This window comes from Salmo salar, chromosome ssa10 (genome assembly GCF_905237065.1).
Source record: "Salmo salar chromosome ssa10, Ssal_v3.1, whole genome shotgun sequence".
NCBI classification, from domain to species: domain Eukaryota; kingdom Metazoa; phylum Chordata; class Actinopteri; order Salmoniformes; family Salmonidae; genus Salmo; species Salmo salar.
In genome coordinates, this window is record NC_059451.1 from 85579541 (window position 1) to 85605591 (window position 26051).

Sequence of the window (26051 nt, forward strand, 5' to 3'; positions counted from 1 at the left end):
TCAAGAGAAAATAGCAAAATTAATGAAAAAAGCATCTAATCAACAATGAACTCTCCACCTCTTCCAACTATTTACTTATTTTCTCAAGTGCCACCAGTCTGGCAGCAAAACATTTACAACAAAGATATATTGAAATAGTAAAATCAATAAGTGTGTAAAAACAATAGGATATTTCATGCTGAAACCCTAAAAATAAACACTTGGTAGTCATGGGGGTTGATGGTACATACAGTTGAAGTCTGACGTTTACATATACCTTAGCCAAATACATTTAAACTCGGTTTTTCATAATTCCTGAAATTTAATCCTAGTAAAAATTCCCTTTCTTAGGTCAGTTAAGATCACCTCTTATTATAAGAATGAAAAATCAGAATAATAGTGGAGAATTAGGTATTTCAGCTTTTATTTCTTTCATCACATTCTCAGTGGGTCAGAAGTTTACATACACTCAATTAGTATTTGGTAGCATTGCCTAAAAATTGTTTAACTTGGGTCAAACGTTTCGGGTAGCCTTCCACAAGCTTCCACAAAGAGTGGGGTGAATTTTGGCCCATTCCTCCTGACAGAACTGGTGTAACTGAGTCAGATGTGTAGGCCTCCTTGCTCGCACACACTTTATCAGTTCTGCCCACAAATTTTCTATAGGATTGAGGTCAGGGCTTTGTAATGGCCACTCCAATACCTTGACTTTGTTGTCCTTAAGCCATTTTGTCACAACTTTGGAAGTATGTCCATTTGGAAGACCCATTTGGGACCAAGCTTTAACTTCCTGACTGATGTCTTGAGATGTTGCTTCAATATATCCACATAATTTTCCTTCCTCAAGATGTAATCAATTATGAAGTGCACCTGCAGAAAAGCACCCCCACAACATGATGCTGCCACCCCCGTGCTTAACGGTTTGGATGGTGTTCTTCGGCATGCAAGCCTCCCCCTTTTTCCTCCAAACATAACGATGGTCATTATGGCCAAACAGTTCTATTTTTGTTTCATCAGACCAGAGAACATTTCTCCAAAAAGTACGATCTTTGTCCCCATGTGCAGTTGCAAAGCGTAGTCTGGCTTTTTTATGGCGGTTTTGGAGTAGTGGCTTCTTCCTTGCTGAGCGGCCTCAGGTTATGTCGTTATAGGACTCGTTTTACTGTGGATATAGATACTTTTGTACCTGTTTCCTCCAGCATCTTCACAAGGTCCTTTGCTGTTGTTCTGGGATTGATTTGCACTTTTCGCACTAAAGTACGTTCCTCTCTAAGAGACAGAACACGTTTCCTTCCTGAGAGGTATGACGGCTGTGTGGTCCCATGGTGTTTATACTTGCGTGCTATTGTTTGTACAGATGAACGTGGTACCTTCAGGCGTTTGGAAATTGCTCCCAAGAATGAACCAGACTTGTGGAGGTCTACAACCTTTTTCTGCTGTCTTGGCTGATTTCTTTTGATTTTCCCATGATGTCAAGCAAAGAGGCTCTGAGATTGAAGGTAGGCCTTGAAATACATCCACAGGTACACCTCCAATTGACTAAAATGAAGTCAATTAGCCTATCAGAAGCTTCTAAAGCCATGACATCATTTTCTGGAATTTTCCAAGCTGTTTAAAGGCACAGTCAACTTAGTGTATGTTAACTTTAGACCCACTGGAATTGTGATACTGTGAAATAATCTGTCTGTAAACAATTGTTGGAAAAGTTACTTGTGTCATGCACAAAGTAGATGTCCTAACCGACTTGCCAAAACTATAGTTTGTTAACAAGAAATTTGTGGAGTGGTTTAAAAACGAGTTTTAATGACTCCAACCTAAGTGTATGTAAACTTCGGACTTCAACTGTATGACCATGTTTTACAGTTTTGTCATTCAATTTTTTATTTTAAAATCATCTTATTTGATTATTTGATACATTTGACATGTGATATGGTCACACAGAGGGCCAGAGATAATTACAGAAATCTGTGATAATGAGAAGTACCCAAAAAGGCCATCTGATAAATTCCAAAGATACTTAAAAGTTACCAAAATTCTGGTAGTTTAGAAAGTTTCCAGTAATATACTTTCCCTTTGCAACTCAAAACCAATTAAGTCATGTAGTGAAAACAGATGTTACTTCTATAAAACATCTACAGTAAAGGCACTTAAAAGGTCAGTTTGTTGCCTTCTAAAGGCAATGGTGGAAAAAGTACCCAATTGTCATACCTGAGTAAAAGTAAAGATACCTTAATAGAAAATGACTAAAAGTGAAAGTCACCCAGTCAAATACTACTTCAGTGAAAGTCTAAAAGTATTTGGTTTAAAATATACTTAATTTATACTTTTACTTTTGATACTTATTTCAAATTCCTTATATTAAGCAAACCAGTTAGCACAATTGTTCGTGTTTTTGAAATTTACGGCTAGCCAGGGGCACACTCCAACATTCAGAAACAAAGCATGTGTGTTTAGTGAGTCGCCAGATCAGAGGCAGTAGGGGTGACCAGGGATGTTCCCTTGATAAGCGTATGAATTGGACCATTTCTGTCCTGCTAAGCATTCAAAATGTAACGAGTACTTTTGGGTGTCGAGAAAAATGTATGGAGTAAAAAGTACAATATTTTCTTAAGGAATGTAGTGAAGGAAAAGTAGTCAAAAATATAAATGGTAAAGTACAGGTCCCCCTAAAAATGTACTTAGTAGTACTTTAAAGTATTTTTACTTAAGTACTTTACACCACTGCTAGAAAGTCATGTCTAGTGAAAGAGCGTGTCAACCGTTCCTGGGGACTGGGGCTAAAATGCAGCCTTTCTACTCTCACTTCACTTCAAATCCATTTTATTTGTCACATGCGACAAATACAACGAGTGTAGACTTTACTGTGAAATGCTTACTTACGAGCCCTTTCCCATCAATGCAGAGTTAAAAAGTAAGAAAATTAGCAAAGAAAAATATAAAATAGTAATACAGTAACTATATTGTATAAATGGAGTAGTTTTGCAGAGTCAATGTGCAGGGGTACAAGGTAGTTGAGGTAATATGTACATGTAGGTAGGGGTAAAAGTGACTAGGCAATAAGGATAGATAAACAGAGTAGCACTAGGTTGTGTAAAGAGTGTGAAAGTCAGTGTATGTGTGAGTGTGTGTGTGGTGTCAATATGCGCGCGTGTGTGTGTGTGTGTGTGTGTGTGTGTGTGTGTGTGTGTGTGTGTGTGTGTGTGTGTGTGTGTGTGTGTGTGTGTGTGTGTGTGTGTGTGTGTGTGTGTGTGTGTGTGTGTGTGTGTGTGTGTGTGTGTGTGTGTGTGTGTGTGTGTGTGTGTGTGTGTGTGTGTGTGTGATAGCGTCAGTGCAAGAGAGTCAGTGCAAAAAAGGGTCAAGGCAAATAGTCTGGGTAGCCATTTGATTAACTGTTCAGCAGTCTTATGGTTTGGGGGTAAAAGCTGTTCAGGGGCCTTTTGATCACAGACTTGGTGCTCCAATACTTGCCGTGCAGTAGCAGTGTGAACAGTCTATGGCTTGGGTGGCTGGGGTCTTTGACAATTTTCCGAGCCTTCCTCTGACACCGCCTGGTATAGAGGTCAAGGCAGGGACATTGGCCCCAGTGATGTACTGGGCCGTCCGCACCACCCTCTGTAGCACCTTGTCGCCGGATGCCAAGCACTTACCATACCAAGCGGCGATGCAGCCAGTCAAGAGATGGTGCTGCAGTAGACTTGAAACTTAATCTGAGATGAGGCCAGCATGACAAGCTAGGCTCAGGTCCTTCTCCTTTCTTTCCTCTCATTTTTTACATAAGTACTTTACACCACTGGCTACAGTTTGCCTCCATGTAGTGTAAAAGTGCTCAGTGGGAATGCCCTTAAGAGCTCCACTAAAAGAGTGACAACATGGAGGGAAGACAACAACCTTAATATGATTTAGTTTGAGATTTAGTCTAAACACCCTCTAGGCACACAGTATGTAAATTATGTTATGAAAAAGTTCAGAAATAAAGCTTTTTGACTATCCACTTGCTGAAAGACTGTTATATTTTGAGTGTCAGATAAGGATCAGCTATGGTTTAAGGCAATAACAGCAACTACAATATTTAACTGAATGAAAAGCCGACAGAGTTTGGGCCAACTGACCCCACACCGGAGATGACAACACGGAAATGGCCCTCAATGTTACATGCTTTGTGACAAAGGGAAAAGGCCTTAGGCAGACGTTAAAGGTATACTGACTGGATAATGAAAGGCTATTAAAGAACAACAATGTCGGATACTTACAGATACATTATTCATTTTACCTCACAGCCTCCAAAAAGCACGAATGGATGGCCAGTAGAGATGCTTTGTCACATCCCTTGAAATGTGAACTTGTGGTATCATCCAAATAAAATGTGTAACTTCATGAAATGGTACAGAATGACTAAGTTGTTGGTTGTAGGTCTGTATTTGAAAACTAGAGAGAACCAAAAGGCTATGAGCTATTTGAATGGGGTTCCTTCAGTGCTCCCTGAGGAGGCATCTTCTGTTCTCCTCTCCATGCTTCAGACCTGAAGGACGAACAATCCACTCAAGTGTTCATACACTCTAGCCATTCTCAGGAGGTCCTGTCATGCCGCATACTGTCCGCCTGCCAATTCATGTCCCCCCATGCGTCACAATGGGATTCAATTAACCTTTAGCGTCCGTTGCTACGTCAATGGTGTGATGCGTCACATTTTGGAGAGCATTATAGCCAAGTGGATGTTCTTTTCATCTGTGCTATGTAAACAAAGTTGATTTCTGTGACATCTTTGGTGCTAAAACTCATTTTGTTTAGCTTAATCATCCCTTTATGTCTGTCTGAGAGTCTGGTAAAAATGAGAGGTTACCTATTCATCTCAACATCTAAATGACATGATGAGATCCATGGATTGCAGATCTCTTCCGACACTGTAGTTTTAAAATAATTGTTATACAGCACATGATCTCCTACCATGACCAATGGACTCTCATGCCAAATGGCTTCTCTTGTCTGAATATGATAGAGAAAGGGAATGCTAAGCCAAATGTATTGACTCTCTTATCTGTCTTGATAGGTTATAGCCAAGGGAAATACCAAACTGATGTATTTGGATATCTTTGTCAGCACAAAGGATCCAGGCAGAAACAAAGAAGGCATTTGAAGTGGTCCTAACCCCAGATTCCCTCCTGCCCCCTCTCTATCACTCTCTTCCCTCACACAGACACAGCCCATTTCACCCCAGCAACAGACAGACATTCCCAGCCAAACAGATATCTCTGAGCTAGTGGAGCAATCATGCAGCCCAGTTCTAATCCCTGACACACGTATGGCAGCCTTCAGTGAGACACAGCCCAGCCCTGATAGAGAGCCCAGGCTGGCCCTGGGTTGGACAGACCTCCATGTCTCAGCCATCACTGTTAATATCATTATCATTTGGACGGCGGGCATATTCTCCTGTCACCACAGGGGAGCGAGGGCATGGATTGGCTGTCAGTCTCCCTGAGTGGCAAGACTGATAAGCCAGATCAGTGGCTGCTATGGGACAATGGAACGGGCTAGTGAGAAATTAAATGCCAGTTATCATCCAGGGCCAGAGGGGGGGGGGGGGGGGGATGGGAGTGGGGGGTGGCAGGTGTACGTTTTCCCCTTGTACCAGGCAGCAGTGTCACCAGCCTCTCCTTTCTGTGTCACCACAGGCTTTAGTTAGAGAGACATCAGGACAAGTAGAGATTATGTCATAGGGGCTGATACTGGGTGTATAACCTATCCTTATTTGTGTTTCATTTGTGTTTTAGTGGTGTGGATCAGTGGTCAGAGCTGTACTGGAGTAGCAGTTAGACAAGAGGTCAAACAGTGATCAAGGCTGACATATAGTGAAAGGGATAGTCAGAGTCCACTGGTCAGTAAACAGCATTGGTCAATAAACACAAAGACAGACAATACCCAATTACATACACTGTGTGGAGTAGCTAGTTGTGGTATTGGTTGGTGCTCTATTTTTACACTATGCGGCCCAAATAGGAACAAGGTTCAACAGAAGTATCTGTCAAACATGATGCTTAGATATTAGTACAGTATTAGGTACATAATACATACATAACATAAGATAATATAAGCCTGTGGTGTATTGCTGTTGGTTTTCATCAGGAGTGGTATTAATCTCCTACTATCAAGCACACATATTCATTCTTTAAATGAATCTGATACCAGGCGATTCCCAATCATCTTTGCTTGTTTCCACTCTTATAAAAATTGGATTAGTTAATCATTGTGGAGCCCAATCCCCTAAAGATGCTTCACAGAATGCAATAAATTCCCAAGTATGAAAGAGCAACTTAGTCTTAGATGAAAAAAGTTTGGATACCACAGGGTCCTCAGAGAAACTTTCTGAAGAGGATATTAGTGCAGCTCGACAGAATCATGAGTGTGTATAGTATCTGTATTCACCCACCAATGGCCATTACATGGTCTAAGTAAACCAGGAGCACTATGATAGGTTTACCACTGACTCACTGTAACATACTGTAGACTTTCCATCGTTAACAGGCATGAAACAAGTCTGTTCTACGATGACCCCAGCCTGCCTTCCAGCTACAGGAGACAGCACCTGTGTGAGTCAATTTCACTCGGTAACTTGGTAACTGCATTTCAGGGGGATCTTTCACACTGTGTAAGAGAGAAAAACAGATGAAAAAACGAATCCAACTGAACGTCGTCTTTTGAATGGTGTTTACAGAGCAGTAGAGGATGTGTGATCCCTTACAAGCCGTGTTTGTCTTTGTGGAGCTTTATTATATCTCACTACTCTAAAGTCTATTTCAACAGCATGGGGGGAGGCAGGGTACATTGTGAATCCCAACTGGTTGACTTAGGCACATCTTCAAGTAGACTACAGTGTTGTGGAGTCATGCCAACACTTTATCAGCACCTATGCGTTCTGGAGGGTAGGCAGCCTAGCTCTTCTCCGCTTGATGAATAATGAAAGGTAAACCAGAACATGTCTTCCTCTCTACTTGAACGCAGCACGTACAGGAGATGCTTTTATTTTCTATTAGAAATATGTTGATCGACAGAGTTTTCAGTTGGAAAACATTCAATATACACTGCTCCAAAAAATAAAGGGAACACTTAAACAACACAATGTAACTCCAAGTCAATCACACTTCTGTGAAATCAAACTGTCCACTTAGGAAGCAACACTGATTGACAATAAATTTCACATGCTGTTGTGCAAATGGAATAGACAACAGGTGGAAATGATAGGCAAATAGCAAGACACCCCCAATAAAGGAGTGGTTCTGCAGGTGGGGCCACAGACCACTTCTCAGTTCCTATGCTTCCTGGCTGATGTTTTGGTCACTTTTGAATGCTGGCGGTGCTTTCACTCTAGTGGTAGAATGAGACAGAGTCTACAACCCACACAAGTGGCTCAGGTAGTGCAGCTCATCCAGGATGGCACATCAATGCGAGCTGTGGCAAGAAGGTTTGCTGTGTCTGTCAGCGTAGTGTCCAGAGCATGGAGGCGCTACCAGGAGACAAGCCAGTACATCAGGAGACGTGGAGGAGGCCGTAGGAGGGCAACAACCCAGCAGCAGGACCGCTACCTCCGCCTTTGTGCAAGGAGGAGCAGGAGAAGCACTGCCAGAGCCCTGCAAAATGACCTCCAGCAGGCAACAAATGTGCATGTGTCTGCTCAAACGGTCAGAAACAGACTCCATGAGGGTGGTATGATGGCCCGACGTCCACAGGTGGGGGTTGTGCTTACAGCCCAACACCGTGCAGGACATTTGGCATTTGCCAGAGAACACCAAGATTGGCAAATTCACCACTGGCGCCCTGTGCTCTTCACAGATGAAAGCAGGTTCACACTGAGCACATGACAGATGTGACAGAGTCTGGAGACACCGTGGAGAACGTTCTGCTGCCTGCAACATCCTCCAGCATGACCGGTTTGGCGGTGGGTCAGTCATGGTGTGGGGTGACATTTCTTTGGGGGGCCGCACAGCCCTCCATGTGCTCGCCAGAGGTAGCCTGACTGCCATTAGGTACCGAGATGAGATCCTCAGACCCCTTGTGAGACCATATGCTGGTGCGGTTGGCCCTGGGTTCCTCCTAATGCAAGACAATGCTAGACCTCATGTGGCTGGAGTGTGTCAGCAGTTCCTGCAAGAGGAAGGCATTGATGCTATGGACTGGCCCGCCCGTTCCCCAGACCTGAATCCAATTGAGCACATCTGGGACATCATGTCTCGCTCCATCCACCAACGCCACCTTGCACCACAGACTGTCCAGGACTTTGCGGATGCTTTAGTCCAGGTCTGGGAGGAGATCCCTGAGGAAACCATCCGCCACCTCATCAGGAGCATGCCCAGGCGTTGTAGGGAGGTCATACAGGCAAGTGGAGACCACACACACTACTGAGCCTCATTTTGACTTGTTTTAAGGACATTACATCAAAGTTGGATCAGCCTGTAGTGTGGTTTTCCACTTTCATTTTGAGTGTGACTCCAAATCCAGACTTCCATGGGTTGATAAATTGGATTTCCATTGATTATTTTTGTGTGATTTTGTTGTCAGCACATTCAACTATGTAAAGAAAAAAGTATTTAATAAGATTATTTCTTTCATTCAGATCTAGGATGTGTTGTTTAAGTGTTCCCTTTATTTTTTTGAGCAGTATACTATCCAGAAGGATCTCATTGGGTACACTGGTTTAATCAATGTTGTTTCCACGTCGTTTCAATGAAGTGGCATTGAACCAACATGCAATAGACATTGAATTGCCATCTGTGCCCAGTGGGATCTATTATTTAAAAAAGGTTTTTCAAGAGAGTGGAATTGAAGTGGAATTCAATATCTATGAATGTCCTCATATTCACATAACCATGCCCACTCATGGACACCCACACACACAATAGTATGAAGTCATAAGAGATGATTCATGATTCCAGGTTAGAGGCTGCTGAGCAGGTTGAGTACTTATCTAAGGAGCTTAGCGACTTAAATGGCTATGTTTAAAAAAAAAAAAACATTTCTCCACGCTGTTTAACGGATCCCCAGAAGAAAGATGGGAGACATTAAGTGAGGACAGGGACGGAGTGCACTCAGCATGGCCCCAGCATGCCTCCTCAGCCGGAACATTTCACTGTGAAGATCCACTTCTTACAACGCTTCCCTGACACCGCAATGCATCATGGGAGCCAGCCTGGCGGAAGTTCGAGGTGATGTGTCTCGAACCCTGACAACAGCGCCGGGCATTTCCATTAAAAACCACACAACTCAACATTACAACCTCTGCTTAAGGGCCTAATGCCTTTTTCTTCACCTCAAGAAAAATAAAAAACACAACAGTTGCAGTTTTTGACAAATGCATCATGAGTTTATACAAACAGGCAAATAGGTTAAGTTTGTTAAGTGCAGTTTTCTGTGTGCACTAAGATTCTGAAAAATAGAGATAGTGTGGCTGGTGGGTAATGAGGTTGATAAAGTAAGTTCAATCAGTAAGGCGGTCTGAATGGCTTGCTCCTTCTTCCCATAAGCATAACATAATCACATTGTTTCCTTTCCATGGCCACAGCGGGAGTAGATATCCGTTGTTGATGTGTTCTCATCAACAGCACAGCGTCATGTCACTCTTCCTTTACTATATCAATTAGCCACGTGCAGCATGTCAATCACCTATTACCTTATGTCCAATGAGCACAGCTGAATAATGCAACTTTACCGCTTGCTGAACAACTCATGGGCATACCTGGGCAATAAGGACCTTGCCTCTCTTCCCACCAATTGTTACTCATCAATGGTTCTCTCACTTGCGTCTTACAGCAAAAGGTTCACAGCAGACTCATCCACATCCTCTCTGTTCAGATACATTGACATGCCCTTGCCTATCATGGCTAATTGTGCAGGTTACTTTTGTTGTCTTTGTTGTAGCTTTACCTTAAAGTGGTGCTTTGTAATAGCACTGTTATTTTATCAAATCATTTTTTCAGTGGGGAATATTTCATTCATGCTGCTTGAGCTCAGTATGCCTATTTTCTCATCACTCTAGGCATTTTCATAAATGTTAATTCATTGGCGGTCATACCACAACTACTGGTAGCAATCAGATATCTCCCTTCATGCTTGTATCTTCCAAACAGCATGATTAGACTGGCCGGCTATCAGTCTACCCCACACAATGTCAAAGTCACTAGCGTGATTATCGTTCATTGGTTGTCGCACAGTCATGCCACTGATATCTTGGGCTTGGCACAACTTCTATAACAAGCTCCTGTCACTAAAAGTGTCGTTGCTGAACATCATGCCTCTTGTCTTTGAAGTCTCGTAGTTAACAGCCGAAGTAGTTGCAGCGCGAGCTGCTGCTTTCCACATCTGGGGCCAGTGCTCCAAGCTTGAAGATTACTTGAGTGCTCATTCAACGATTTTGGATTTCCATGACTGCCTTGAGTTAACGATTTGTCAAATCGTATATTCATTCGGAAAGCATTGCGTGCTCTAGTGCTTTCATTTTCAAAAGGGTGAGCTAACATCAGGATCATGCTAACTCATAGCTGTTCTCTTCAACGTTGGCTCCACGTAGGGTTTATTTCATCACTCTCCTATATGTTGTTTTTACATGCTCACTAAGAACTGCTCTCTTCTGATCAATGGGAATACATCTTGTAATGTACTTAAATGAAGGCCTCATTTCTCTCAGATTCAGATCAACTTTATTATCCCACCAGGGGGGAATTCATTTGGTCATGTGCTTAAAAAGACAGTACATTAAACATGAAAACACAGAAACTACACTAAATAATTCATTCAAAGTGCTATAGCTACACATTTAAAGTGAAAGTGTAATATGCTGTATACTGGAGGGACCAACAGACTATCTATTATACAGCCTAATAGCTGTTGGAATAAAATAATCCCCATATCTGTTTGAATTTTCTTTTGAAGAAGTCTCTTTCCCCTTGTCTGGCTGCTGCTGTGACTGACTTTTCAGTGAAGGGGATGAGTACTGTCCTGTAAAAGTTTTAGGAGGCTGATTCTTGATCTATACCAATTATCCTTCCCGCTGTCTTAATCAAGCGCTGAAGCTTGACTTGGTCTTACACTCGCATGTTTCTGAACACGCATATCAGACCAAAGGACAGCACACTCTGCAGGACAGATTTATAGAACATTTGTAAGATATAACGGTCAAAATGGTTCAGTTTGCGTAAAAAAAAACATTTGTTGAAATGTCTTTATCTTTGCAAAGGCACAGTCATTGAAGTTCAGCTTATTATCTATTTTGATATTTCTCAATTGCGTTTTACAGCAAAAGGCTCACAGCCGACCCTCCACTTCCCCAACGCCACCAGCTGATCATCGGATCCTCTTTCTCACAGATGGGGGAGTGGTTTGATGCCAGCTACCCGCATAGGGCTACCGGCATCACAGCATCTGGCTCAGAGGATCATCCCTCGGGGACGAGGCCCCTCCCCAAACTATTTTAATTCATTTTCATACTTTCATTTTGTCTTTGTTGTTCATTCAGTTAGCCTGTCCTCGATTGCATTGGGTTACTGGTGCTATACAGGGTTTCTACTAGAGCCTGCAGGCTGTACTGACAAAGGTAACCAACACCATGATCATAGAAGCGTAAACTCACAGACACATTCCCTTATCTCCCTTGTGCACCCATACCACCTGACTACTGTGATGTGTTGTTCATTACATGTGAACACACACACACACGCACACTCACTCACGCACTCACACACTCACTCACACGCCCACACACGCACGCACGCACGCACGCACGCACGCACGCACGCACGCACACACACACACACACACACACACACACACACACACACACACACACACACACACACACACACACACACACACACACACGCCAGCGACTGATGTGCGCTGAGCCTTTCCTAGGGCAGGCTTCGAGAATTATAACACAATCATTTTAAATGGAAAAGCAGAGGTCAGGGAGGATAACTGGTTGATTGCTGGTATGTGTGTGTGTTTATGTGTGTGAAACCTACTCCATCACCTGTATGTGAATCACGCCCGTCACCAGCTGTGTTTGCGATTACAGTGATAGATGTGACTGGGGCTGTTTTCTCCAAGGTCTGTCTATCTGACTGAGGAGTGATGGTCTCTGCTGGGACTGGAGGACTACAAGGACTGGTGAACATGCCTGCAGAACAGGAGCACTAGAAAGGGACCCCACAGAGGGAGCATGATAACAACTGGTAGCAGTGGTCCCATCTCAAGACCTCACTATTTACTTATGTTTGTTATATAACTCAATACACACACTAGTCTGTATGGCAAGTCCATCTGGTCATCATTTCACTGAGTTTATTTGACACTTATCCACCTTTGGACAACAATGAGGACAGGGGCCAAGTGACAGAGGACAGGGAATAGGGGTGCGGGGAACAGGCCGCGGTGCAGGTACTCACCAGTGAGTGGGTGAACTCTGGGGCGTGGTCGTTCTTGTCTGTGATGGTGATGGTTGCCGTGGCTGTTCCTGTCAGTCCCACGTCTCTTCCCTTCATGTCCTGGGCTACAATCTCCAGCTCGTACTGCGTGGTGGGCAGCGTCTGGAGGGACACACACACAGATACACACGGGATCATAAAGCCTGTCATTATCAACCATTCATTTCAGGGGTTACACACAACACAATCATCATTAGACACAGGATTCGTTGAGGGAGATCAAATGAATCCACTGAATACAAAATGCTAACAAATGATTGACTGACTGACTGAGAAAAAACAATTAAGATGTAGTGGAGACTGCATGATTGTGACGTTGGTGTGGATTCATTTCAGAGCAAGCGTATTATAGATCTTCTCAGAACCAAGTAGAGTTGCTAGTATGGTTTCCTGTCTGGGGGTGGTAGTGCAGTACTCTGTGGGTGACTGTACACCTCCAACATGACAACCTTTTCCTAATATACATTTAAATAGAACTAAGCAGATGTCAAGTGTCTGTTACAATCTAAGCGCATCACATTATAGAAATCAACACACACCCACATCATCTCTTGAAAAAGTCAGGCATCCAGGTCTTGTCTAAACCAGATGAAACAATGTACAGTCTGTGTAGAACACCTTTCAGCACACATGATTGCAAATAGATGTATGGAAGTATGACAGACAGTAGTTTATGTTTATACTTTTTGAAATAGCCTGGGGGGTGGGTCGTCTCAATGTGTCTCCTTCAATGACTCAGAAGACATAAAGTTAAGGTTTGTATGCTTGGCAGACATGAAAGCGTTAACATTTTTCTTTACATTTTCTGTAGACTCCCAGCTTTCATTTATTTAACTAGGCAAGTCAGCTAAGAACAAGTTCTTATTTACGGTGACGGCCTAGGAACAGTGGGTTAACTGCCTTGTTCAGGGGCAGAACAACAGATTTTTACCTTGTCAGCTCGGGGATTCAATCTAGCAACCTTGCGGTTACTGGTCCAACGCTCTAACCACTCGGCTACCTGCCACCCTCATGATGAGCTACATTAAAAGAAAAGGGATACTCTTTGGAGCTTGGTTTTCCCACGTAATTCTAAGGCGAGCGAAGGCAGTGGGGAGGGACCCTGGAGGACAGACGCTGGCCAGGCATTAGAATAAGTTGGAGAAGTGGAGTGTGATTGAGGTGCAGGTTAAAAGTCCAGTTCAATTTGGGATATGAAGCTGTGCATACAGCATAGATTATTTAGTTGCAACTTTACAAAGCAAAGTGTATTCATCATTTTCACAATCTAATTTGTTCTAATATGTCATCCATCTGTTTCACTAAACACCCCAGAAGCCCACTCCTGCATCTCCTCTCTCTCCTACCCACAATGCACCACACCCTCCCATCTTCATCTCCCTTCCCTGCCAGCTCGGAACACCACAGCACATCAGTCACTAAAAGGCACTATGAGATGAAGCTATAATCTATTCACAGAAAAGTGACATCGTCACTATACCATTTCATTCATTTTCATTCTGTAATGAAATTGAGAGTCATGAGAGGGGGAAATGGAACTACTAATACTGTCTCTAATTGGCCATTTGTGTGACGACCCCGCCCCCGTCCCCAACCCTGACCAACCCCTCTCTTGTCTCTGCTTTTCCACTGGTCTCATTAGAGATGCTCTATGCAAACCACACACAGTCTCACACACACAATCACACAGTCATGCACGCACGCACACACACATACGCACACGCACACGCACACACCACTGCAACTGCTCATCACTGGATAATAGTTTGACATCACCTACATCCTCAAAGCTCTCAGTCTTCATTCTCTCTCTTTTTAAAACTCAATTTTCCTCTTCACGTCTCACAGATCTCTCACATAGCCTGGGAGTAACAGCCTAAAACAGGGCTTCTCCACATGGGTGCCAGGCAGAATCCTTGAGACCCAGAGAGGAGAGGAGATGAGGAAGTATGCTGCTCCCATCACTGATAACACTGGGATCATTCACACCCCAGGCAGGGGGACACCAGACGATCAATGCCCCTCAGGCGCTTTTTAATAATCATGTCAACACATAGAGTAATAGTGTAACATAGACACTGGAAACAGTAACAGAAAGTCTGTCTGGAAGTTCCCTGCTGGGTATGTATAGTTATACAGTATATGAAACACATGTTTCTCTATTATGGTGAAACATAAGCTGCTTTATTACAGAATCATATAATCAGACAAAATAGTTGACTGTGGCATTCTTACAGCACTGTAACGTTAGAGAAAGCAGTACAGTGCAACCCATATTTATATTGTTTGGAATCCACTCTAGCCGTGATTATGATGTGATATACAGTACAAACACTGAGCTCTCCCATGACTACAGTATGATGCAACAGGAACTGTCTTATTATTGTATCTTATTACATGTCCCTGTATGTTCTCCACGGAGTGTTCTCCACGGAGTGTTCTCCACGGAGTGTTCTCAACGGTGTGTTCTCCACGGAGTGTTCTCCACGGAGTGTTCTCCACGGTGTGTTCTCCACGGTGTGTTCTCTCCTCGCAATACCAGGGAGGCAGCTTGAAAACATGGCGCAGCTTAGCACAGCAGGAGACTCTTCACATCAATCTGCAGTAAATCTAGGCTCCTTTGACCCACCCACTTAACCACTCTCCTCCTCTACTCCGCTCTTTCACTCCCACGCCCAACGCTCTACCCAGTGCCAGACATAAATCTTCATCCCTCTCTAATAAACTAAGAGCTGTTGTACTGGTGTCCCTGTCTGCCTCAGACTCCTCCCTGGATACTGTTCTGTCCACCCAGGGTGGGTGTACTGTACGGCTGCATCTGAAATGGCATGCTATTTCCTATTTAGTGCACTGTTTTTGACCAGAGCCCTATGCGTGCCTTGGTCAAAAGTAGTGCACTATAGGGAATAGGGTGCCATTTCAGACACACAGTATGTACACAGGAGGCAGCAGCACAGTAGGTGTTCACCCCGCAGATAGTAGGTGACAGGATTGTCTGTGACAGACTGCTGAGGATATATCAAACCCTCATGAACAGATGGTCTTCCACAGACCTGTGAGTGGAGAAAAAACCCAGCTCCAGACATCCTCTACCTGGAAAAGTGGGCTCAGAGACACTTCATCTCACTGAGTCCTAAAGTGGCGTGACAACTTCTTAATGACCAGTGTCTCTCGAGTTTACGCTATTAGAGATCTCTGGGATTACTTCACTAACTTGGGAAACTTTCTATGATAAGAGGGTCAGTGAAATATATACGGTTATGTCTTGAAATGTGCTTACATTGACGAATACACGGTTACGGTGACTGAGTTAATCAGGAAGTGTATGGGAGATGTTGTACCCACTGAGACTATTAAAACCTACCCAAACTAGAAACCGTGGATAGATGGCAGCATTCGCACAAAACTGAAACCGCGAACCACCGCATTATAACCATGGCTAGGTGATTAGGAATATGGCCGAATTCAAAGTGTGTAGTCATTCCCTCCGTAAGTCAATCAAACAGGCAAAACGTCAGCACAGAGACAAAGAGGAGTCGCCATTCAACGGCTCAGACTCAAGACGTAGGGTTTACAGACAATCACAGATTACAAAGGGAAAACCAGCCCCGTAGCGGACACCGACATCTTTCTTCCGGACAAGTTAAACACCTTCTTCGCCTGCTTTGAGGATAACACAGTGCCACCAACGCGTCCGCTACCAAGGACTATGGGCTCTCCTTCTCCGTGGCGGACGTAAGACATTAAAGATTGTAAACCCTCGCAAGGCTTCCAACCAAGACGGCATCCCTAGCCGTGTCCTCAGAGCATGCGCAGACCAGCTGGCTGGAGTGTTTACCAACATATTCAATCTTTCCCTATCCCAGTCTGCTGTCCCTACTTGCTTCAAGATTTCCACTATTGTTCCTGTACCGAAGAGAGCAAAGGTAACTGAACAAATTGACTATCGCCCCGTAGCACTCACTTCTGTCATCATGAACTACTTTGAGAGACTAGTTAAGGATCATATCACCTCCACCTTACAACACCCTAGACCGACTTAAATTTGCTTACCGCCCCAATAGATCCACAGACGATGCAATCGCCATCGCACTGCACACTGCACTATCCCATCTGGACAAGAGGAATACCTATGTAAGAATGGTGTTCATTGACTATAGCTCAGCATTCAACACCATAGTACCCTCCAAACTCATCATTAAGCTCGGGGCCCTGGGTCTGAACCCCACCCTGTGCAACTGGGTCCTGGACTTCCTGATGGGCTGCCACCAGGTGGTGAAGGTAGGAAACAACACCTTCACTTCGCTGATCCTCAACACAGGGGCCCCACAAGGGTGCGTGCACAGCCCCCTCCTGTACTCCCTGTTCACCCATGATGCGTGGCCACGCACGCCTCCAACTCAATCATCAAGTTTGCAGATGACACAACAGTAGCAGGCCTGATTACCAACAATGACTGTATTTTAGTCAATGCCACTCCGACATTGCTCGATCTAATATTTCTTAATTCCATTCTTTTTCTTTTAGATGTGTGTATATTGTTGTGAATTGTTAGATACTACTGCATGTTGGAGCTAGGAACACAAGCATTTCGCTATACCCGCAATAACATCTGCTAAATATGTGCATGTGACCAATCACATTTGATTTGACTTGATTTAAAGAGCTTTCACGAATGAGATCTCAGTGTGCCAGTGGAGATGACATGGTCTCTGTCAATGCAGCAATCATATTTTTTCACAGAAATAAAGAATAACATGGGTCATTGCAGTTAAAGCAGCCAGCCATGCTACTGAACAAAACTTAAATGAAATTGAACATATCAAATTAAATGACAGGCTTTTAGAAATATGAATCCCATCATGTGGTCATCTGATTTTCTCTTAAAATAATTTCACAGCTTTCAGGAATAATGCCTCCTCCATCACAAAGGAGGTAGAGATGGGAGCTCAGAGTCAGACAGACGGGTTGTGATCCACTGTCTCAGATACCACATTACCTTCTTGAATAGGTGTGATGCCATTACTACATTTCCAGAGCTCTTTTTGTTCACTCTGGGCCCTTCAAAAGAAGATGGCTCCCCTTGCCAACCCTGTAGGTATTCTTCTGTCCTCCTTTCAGTGCCCAGGAACATAATGACAGACACAAAAGGCTTAGAAAATCCAACTGGAATCATATGAATATCCCTAAAGACACTCTGTCTCACAGAGCAACACTATTTCTCCCACCTTTACACCTCTCCTTTTATTCCCTATTCTCCTTGTCTTTCACGGAATTCATACCATTGTTAAAATGTAATGTTTTTCTCGTGACTTTCTCACCGTCTAAGCAAATAAAGTATAACTTGGCTTAACTAAGTTCTAAGCTTTTGAGTATTACTTTTTTATTACCTTTCTCTTTTCCTTTAATCATATCCCATCCCCTATTCTGTCTATTTATTTACTTTTCCCTCTGTGATTCCATCTTTGTTCAGCCTACTGTATCTCTTTGAATGTCAGCTACCCCTCAAGTGTTCTCTGTGTTGTATTCCGTAAAACAGGGTACATCCTTTCTGCTAGTCTTTCTGATATCTTCACTGACATATTCTTCTGACCCCCCCCCAAAAAAAAATTACATGTATCCTCCTGAGTGGCGCAGTGGACTAAGGCACTGCATCGCAGTGCTAACTGTGCCTCTAAAGATTCTGGGTTCGAGTCCAGGCTCTTTCGCAGCTGGCCACGACCGGGAGACCCATGGGGCGGTGCACAATTGGCCCAGTGTCGTTCGGGTTAGGGGAGGGTTTGGCCAGCAGGGAGGTCCTTGTCCCATCCTGCACTAGCGACTCCTGTGGCGTGCAGTACACGGTCGCCAGGTTAACGGTATTTTCTCCGACACATTGGTGCGGCTGGTTAAGCGGGCATTGTGTCAAGAAGCAGTGCAGCTTGGTTGGGTTGTGTTTTGGATGATGCACAGCTCTTGACCTTCCCCTCTCTGTACGGGAGTTGCAGTGATGAGACAAGACTGTAACTACCAATTGGGGAGAAAAAGGGGTAAAACAGATGACGTGTATAATGCCATCTTCTTCAGTTTTGTAATTAACCAAGCACCTTTATCCTGAGGCTTTGCTGAGGTACGAAAGTGGTAGCCAGATGAAGATTTGTTTTGTATCGTTGCTGATATGAAACCGCTGTCAGACTGTAAAACACATTCACTGTCCATCCTTTTGGTAGATAGATCAGCACGGAGAGGGAGAAAGAGAAAGAGAAGGAAGGATGAAGTAAAAATTATCCCTGTCAGTTACTCCGTCCTCTACTAGTACTGTGCCATCTTCCACAGCAATATAAGACTCTCGGCATTCATGGCAGCAGGAAGCCTAGTGGTTAGAGCATTGGGCCAGTAACCAAAAGGTCCCAGCATTGTTTTTACAGCTATAAAAAATGGAGATAGCTGAGAGACATGCAGGAGATATCTCAGCCCCTCTCTGTTTACCCAGGAGAGTTTACTTGGCTCTCTGCACTACCTGAACATAATGAGGGGCCTTTGAAAACAAAAGCTGACTGTCCTTCACTATAACAAAACTCTCTCTCTCTGAAAAAAAATACATAGTGCCAGCCCACGTCAAAAGTGCCATAACTAGCTGGCAGGAGCGTATAGGTGTGCTCCCAGTACCCAGGGTGCACCATAACATATATTTGATTATTCGCCATGCCAACATCACATGGCTCTTTTCAGGGCACTTGAGAGGTAAAATAAATTACGACACAATAATGAAACAGAAAGAAAATGTTATATTTGATCATTTTTTGAGTTGAAAAGGACAAGAATTGTAGATGTTGATGCACTAGAAGCACAAATTGAAGTGCTGTTGAGCTGAACCACAAGGTCCACTCTACCTCTTTATGTTTTCTACAATGGAACTAGATCCCATGTCTATCCCATCTTTTTCCAATTCTCTGCAAGGTCATTGAGAAATACTTTTTGTTCAGTGAAAACATTTTCATGCTACAATGTTAAATGGAGAAAATTATATTACTCTAGGTTTTCTATCATAAACTTCTACATACAAATTCAGTTGGCATCCTGTTGTTTTTTATTTTATTAAATTTTTTATTTCACCTTTATTTAACCAGGTAGGCTAGTTGAGAACAAGTTCTCATTTGCAACTGCGACCTGGCCAAGATAAAGCGTTGCAATTTGACACATACAACAACACAGAGTTTCACATGGAATAAACAAACATACAGTCAATAATAAGTTGTTACACAACTACCAGTTCTGAATCGGGTCTGTCAGATGAGGTCGTACACATTGTGGCAATCTTAAAATAGATTTTATGAACATATCATGAGAACCTAGAGATTTTGAGACACTTTAGAACCACAGAGATGTTTTTCCTGCCTTACTTTCAGCTCATTAAGTAAACGTACTTCATATTCAAGTGATTCCGGAACTTTTGGAATGATTCAGGAAGTGCCTACTAAACATGCAAAGACATAGCTATATAGCATGTATGAGTCATGAGGTACACGATAATTAGTCTGAGAGATGAAGAGGAATGCAGAACTAACAGCCCCAATGACTAAGGCACTAAGGCTCTGATACAGCAATATAAAAATATACCAACCATAATGATTCAGGACTAGCAAACATGACTGTCGGTTTGGTCCAAACATATCCATCAGACCTCATGGTGCCCTGACTGCCAAGGAGGAGGCTTGTTTATAAGACACCTCTCTTATTCCACAGGCACACAATCTGCCAGCATGCTGCCAGAATGTTTGGCCCCATTGGTCAACTGCTGCTTCGCAGATTTTGCTCCAAACCACTCCATGATGTAATACCGTTTCAATTTAGGGGATCATCAGGGGAATGAGTCGGCAGGTAACAATAGATGCTCTATGTAAACCTTTGCTATTTTGTCAAAGTGGTGCTTGGTAACTACGAATTAAAAACCCTCTGTGGGAGAAGATGACAGTGAGATCAAAGGATCTACCTTAAGAAAACCTCACAAAACAAGAGAGCCATTGAACCCCTAAGAGGGTGAAACAAGACCCAATGTTCCAGCAAGTCATTCATATAGTACAGAGGGTACTCCATTTATTTTCCCTCCTCTGTCCTCTATGTCCTTTTTCTTGTTTCCTGCCTGAGTCTCTCTGATCTTTGACTAGTATTGATTAAGTTTTTTTTCTCCTGGATATGCCATGCTAATAAGATGATTCATCCCTTTGGCCCACCAGAGCTAGTTGAATAGTCCGTTTTCTAGTGCTTAACAGCTAATGGTAAACCTCAGAATGCTCAGATATTTTAAAAGTGACTCAAATGATGAACATGGCCAGATGAATGTGGTTGTTAGAAAAACAAATATCTGATGCAAAGCCTTGATTTGTCAAAAGTTGAGCAGCGCTCTCAAGGATAAGTTTGTAGGATTCACACACTTTAAATTCACCAGCTTGAAAGACTCCTAGGAAATTCTGACTTGATAAGAAAGAGATTGAATGATAAAGCAAGAATCAGTTTCTTCCTCTTTAATTAACGTTTTGGAAAGCTAGCTATTTAAGAGGCGAGCAATCAGAAATAATGACAACTGAAGAATATCTATAGGCGCATAAATTACAGTGCATTTTCCTTGAAACAGGTAGAACTGTATAATGGATGCATTCTTAATCCTCCTCATATGAATAGACATATGCACACACCCACACAGGCACATGCACACTTCTTCACATTGATCAGGGAATTACATAGCGGCAATGACCATATTTATCGTGACTCATCAGCCCAATTAGATGCTGATGATAAGCTTGGTGATGCTGGTGTCCCCCAGCTCTTCCTGATGAGTGTGGGGCTAATAGGGGTCAAGGTTTGGTTTAAGGGGTGCGGTGAAACCGAGCCGAAAAAGACCTACAGTAATCTAATCAGGTGCATCATCAGACCACAGCCTAATCGCTGTCAATTACCCACCAGTTACAGACATATTGGGGACTGAAATAGGCCCCATTAGGCTACGCTTGCCCCTGTTGAGAGAGAGAGAGAGAGTAACAGCTCTCCTCCCTCACCACCGGCCCACCCGCCACCATCACAGCCATCAAAGGCCCATCTGGGAGGTGGCACTTCTAGTGAAGAGCACAGGTGTTCCTGTTTAAGTGTTAATTAGATTAGTGCAGATCAAACAGGGGCGTTGCTCGCCAGGGAGCGGAGGTGGAGGGGGCATACAGCAGAGTCTTGGGGTCCAACAACTCCTCCTCAACCACCAATTAGGATTAATTAATCAGCTGATGGAATAATTTCCTTTGATCCCCTGAAGCTGGCATGGAGCCTTGTAGGGGAACATGCCTATAGACAGGTTGGTAGTTTAACAACAAAACCAATGTGTGCGCAACTATGGGGCAAAAGAGACAGGGTTGGATTACAGTGTTGGCAACATGTGAATTATATTTTGTCTCCAAATGTTTATTGAAAACATAAATACATTGTTACAGTTGCTGATTAGCTAGCTAGTGAATTTTTGCCATATTAGCATACACTTGACATCTGTCAAAACCCCTCAAAACAAGACATGGTATCAATAACAAGATCCAACGAGCTGAAACGAGCCACCTACAATTCCCCACATGGCAGCTTCTTGTCATTGTTGTTAGCTATCTGACAATTCAGACTCATAACAATGCACATCTTCCGGCCATATCGATGCCCACATCATTTCCGTGACGTTGTCAGCCAACCCTTTTATGAGAGGAGAGTCAATAGCATGGTGAGGCTTTCTGATGACAGACCTTTCTGGTAGTAACCAAGGAGAAGCCAGGCCGTCTACATGAGCGGGTTGACTCATAATCCGCGGGGTAGACGGGTTTAGGGTCACTAAATATTGTGTGGCTGAAGGTCGGATGGGTGGAGGGCGGGTTGAATAAAGAGAAACAATACCTTAAAAAATCCATAAATGTATAATTATGTGCAATTTATATAGGCTTTTGTTTAGGTTTTTCTTTAATTATTTTAGGCTATCTGGTATTAGTTCGCAAGCCTAAACCTTAGGGCTTAACTGTATGCGTGACAATTAGCCTACTGTCATGTCCTGACCAGTAAAAGAGGTTGTTTGTTATTGTAGTTTGGTCAGGGCGTGGCAGGGGGTGTTTGTTTTATGTGTTTCGGGGGTTTTGGTATATGTTCTATGTTAGTATATTTCTATATCCGTGTCTAGTTTTTCTATTTCTATGTTTAGGGTTTTTGTTTGACCTTCAATTGGAGGCAGCTGTTTCTTGTTGCCTCTGATTGGAGGTCCTATTTAGTAGAGATTTTTCAGCTTGTGTTTGTGGGTGGTTGTTTTCAGTCTAGTGTTTTGTACCTGACAGAACTGTTCAGCTGTTGTTTGTTTCTTGTTTTGTTTTCGTGCTCAATGAAAGTTAAAAATGAGCACTCAACCCGCTGCGCCTTGGTCTACTCCCTTCGACGGCCGTTACACCTACACAGCCAATTGACAAATAATGGTTTTGGGAACGGGCAGATAAAGTTCACTTCAATTCACAAAAACTGCGAAAGGAGAGTTGAAAATAAAGAGAAGGGAGGGCTAGAAATGTAATGTTTGGGAAAGATTTGGTGAAGTGGTAAAAGAGGATGATAGCTGTCACGCCCTGACCTGGAGAGAGGGTTTGTTTCTCTATGTGGTTAGGTCAGGGTGTGGGGTGGGCATTCTATGTTTTGTATTTCTTTGTGTTGGGCCGAGTATGGTTCCTAATCAGAGGCAGCTGTCTATCATTGTCTCTGATTAGGAACCATACTTAGGCTGCCTGTTTTCCTTTGGGGTTTGTGGGTAGTTGTTTTCCGTTTTAGTTGTAAGTACTTGACGGAACTGTCGGCTGTCATTTTTGTTTAATTTGTAAAGTGTTCATTCCTTCATTAAACTCAAGATGAACATATTCCACGCTGCACCTTGGTCTACTCATTCTGACGCATGTGACAATAGCAGTGCGATGTGTGATGATTGTGAGGTGCTATACATATTCGACAGTCACAAGATGGAACTTCAAACAGGCCTATGGTGCATCAAGGGAACTGTAGCCTACTGTTAGATGGGTTAAATGGAAACTGAAATCTGGACACTGACTGTAGGTCTATAACCTCTCACATAGCCTTAATAATAACTCCTGCAGAATGTAGCCTTTCTTGCAGTAAAATTATACACCAAATCTAGGCAACATTTTTGACTTGGGAACAGGATTGGAGAAATATGATTTATTCATTTCTGCACCTTGAGAGAATGCAATGCTCAGTTAGATACCATCTGTAGAGGTGCTGTCTTCCTAATAAAAACATCATAAAAGTTGACAGTAAAGGCGGCAGGTAGCCTAGTGGTTAAGAGCATTGGGCCAGTAACCGACAGGTGGCTGGTTTGAATCCCCGAGCCCATAAGGTGAAAAATCTGTCGATGTGCCCTTGAGCAAGGCATTTAAACCCTAATTGCTACTGTAAATCTCTCTGGATGAGAGTGTCCACTAAATGTATTGTTTTCTATTTCAACCATCGAAGCCAACTGAAATCTTATCAGAAATGATTTAGGTCATTTTTACAGCTTTCTTTTTCCTTACAACTGGTCAAACTGATGTAATTTGGACATTTTGCAAAGAAAATCTTTCAAATGTTTTTTTTTGCGTTCTTCCCAGTCCCTAAACAACTGCTCCGTGAAAGATGACAGGGAAAATTTTACCGATGTAAAGTAGATTGAAGCATTCATTCTATAGATCTACGACATTCAGTTGAGCAAGGGTTTATTTAGTCTCTGGGGCAACATTTAATGACAGAAGAGAAGCTGCATGCATCTAATTATAGACAAGTTGACTAACAAATAGCCTACCAAAATGTCGGAAATTATAAGCAGAAACATATCTAAATCATGCCTGAGTTGTTCTTCTTCTATGTATTGTGCTCTAAATCTTTCAAGGAACTCAGTGGTGTTTGTGTCCAATCAAATCAATTTTTATTTGTCACATGCTCAGAATACAACAGACCTTACTGTGAAATACTAACTTACAAGCCCTTAAACAACAATGCAGTTTTAAGAAAATAGAGTTCAGAAAATATTTACTAAAAAAACTAAAGTAAAAAATCCTTTTTGGGGAGTGGTGGAGCTGGAGTTATGGGCCTGGTTCTCAGAAGCTGGAGCAGGTAGAGGGAAACCATGTGTGGGAGACACCTTCCCCAAGTTCACTCACTCAGAGCTCCTCAGAGCTCCCTCGGAGCTCCCTCAGAGCTCCCTCAGAGCTCCTCAGAGCTCCTCAGAGCTCCCTCAGAGCAGCAGTCATGCAGCAAGGGACTGCCACATGCCACGTCAACGACACGACACATTAATGGCAGGTCACGTATCAGCCTCTGGGGTGGATGACATCGTACTGCAGCATCCGACACTAGAGGTTTCCTGTTTGTTTCAAATCAAATCAAATTTTATTTGTCACATACACGCGTTTAGCAGATGTTATTGTGGGTGTAGCGAAATGCTTGTAAACACATGCACACACACACACACACACACACACACACACACACACACACACACACACACACACACAGTTTGTTTGTCTGTGTCTTCTTCCCTTCTCGTGAGACAATTGCCACAGTAACGGAGCAGTGAAATGCACCATCTTTATCCCCTGCTGATAGTGTGTTTGTGTCCTTCCGTGTGTGTGTGTCAGTGTGTCTGTGCATGCTTGTGCGTGCTTGTGTGTGTATGTGTGCATGCGTGCGTACATGTGTGTGCGCATGTGTGTGTGAGGAAAGGAGCTTAGCACGGTTCAATATTCTGCTAGCCGTGGTAGACAGGTCTGGCTTTGCAGGTATTAGCTTTTATGTGGTATCAGTATCTGCTCACCTGGTTTCACACAGTGACACTGAGCACTGGCAAAGCCCCTGTCTCAACCCCCCTGTCCTCTCACACAGCCCCCATTTACCATGTGGACCTGGGAGAACATTATAGAGATGCTATGGGGATCGGCAGAGTGGGTGTTCAAGCATGTGTAGGTGTGTGTTGTTGCTGTCTCTTTCCGCGCGTCCGTGCGTGTGTGTGACTGAAGATAAAGAGTGGAGAAGGAGGGAAGAGTCACAATTATAGCTGAGCTGTTGAAGGGGTCCAGAGGGTGCTAGCACATTAGGAATGGTGACTATAACTTGTGTGCTGCTCTAATAATCATGATCATTAGTACAGCCATAAACCTGTAGAACAGGATATTAAATCAACGTTCATGACCATAAGCCAGAGGCTGCTTAAATAATCAGAGCAATGACCTTAATTTCACTGCCATGGTAATGGTCAAACTAACACTGCCTATGGGCAAGAATAGAAGGGTAATATTCTTTACCGCCACTCACAGCTGTAAGCTACACACTATCTTGCTGCGGCAGTGAGAGAGAGCGCAACAAAGTCTTGGAGACCCGGCCAGGAAGAAGCAGAAATGTATTTGTTTTCCTCTCTCTATGTTGGCTGTAACTCTATCAACATAGAGAAGAGAGAAAATGTGAAGCCAAGACCACACATTGAGAGCTAAAGTCTGTCTGATGTATCAAGTCTGTTCCAGGCTCTTCTTCAGAGAGGGCTGCTTTCTCTGTGAGAGGAACAAACAGGCTGGAGCTTCTCTCATG

General features: G+C 43.3%; 1 protein-coding gene across 2 annotated transcripts in view; it reads right to left on the reverse strand.

Annotated features, from left to right (window-relative positions):
* cdh13 (cadherin 13, H-cadherin (heart)) overlaps positions 1 to 26051 on the reverse strand; it is a 513598-nt gene that overhangs the window by 121551 nt on the left and 365996 nt on the right. For both annotated transcript variants that reach the window (XM_045688176.1, XM_045688175.1), the window contains one exon: positions 12408 to 12548. In XM_045688176.1, the coding sequence (XP_045544132.1) occupies positions 12408 to 12548 (141 nt within the window). The remainder of the gene's footprint in view (positions 1 to 12407; positions 12549 to 26051) is intronic.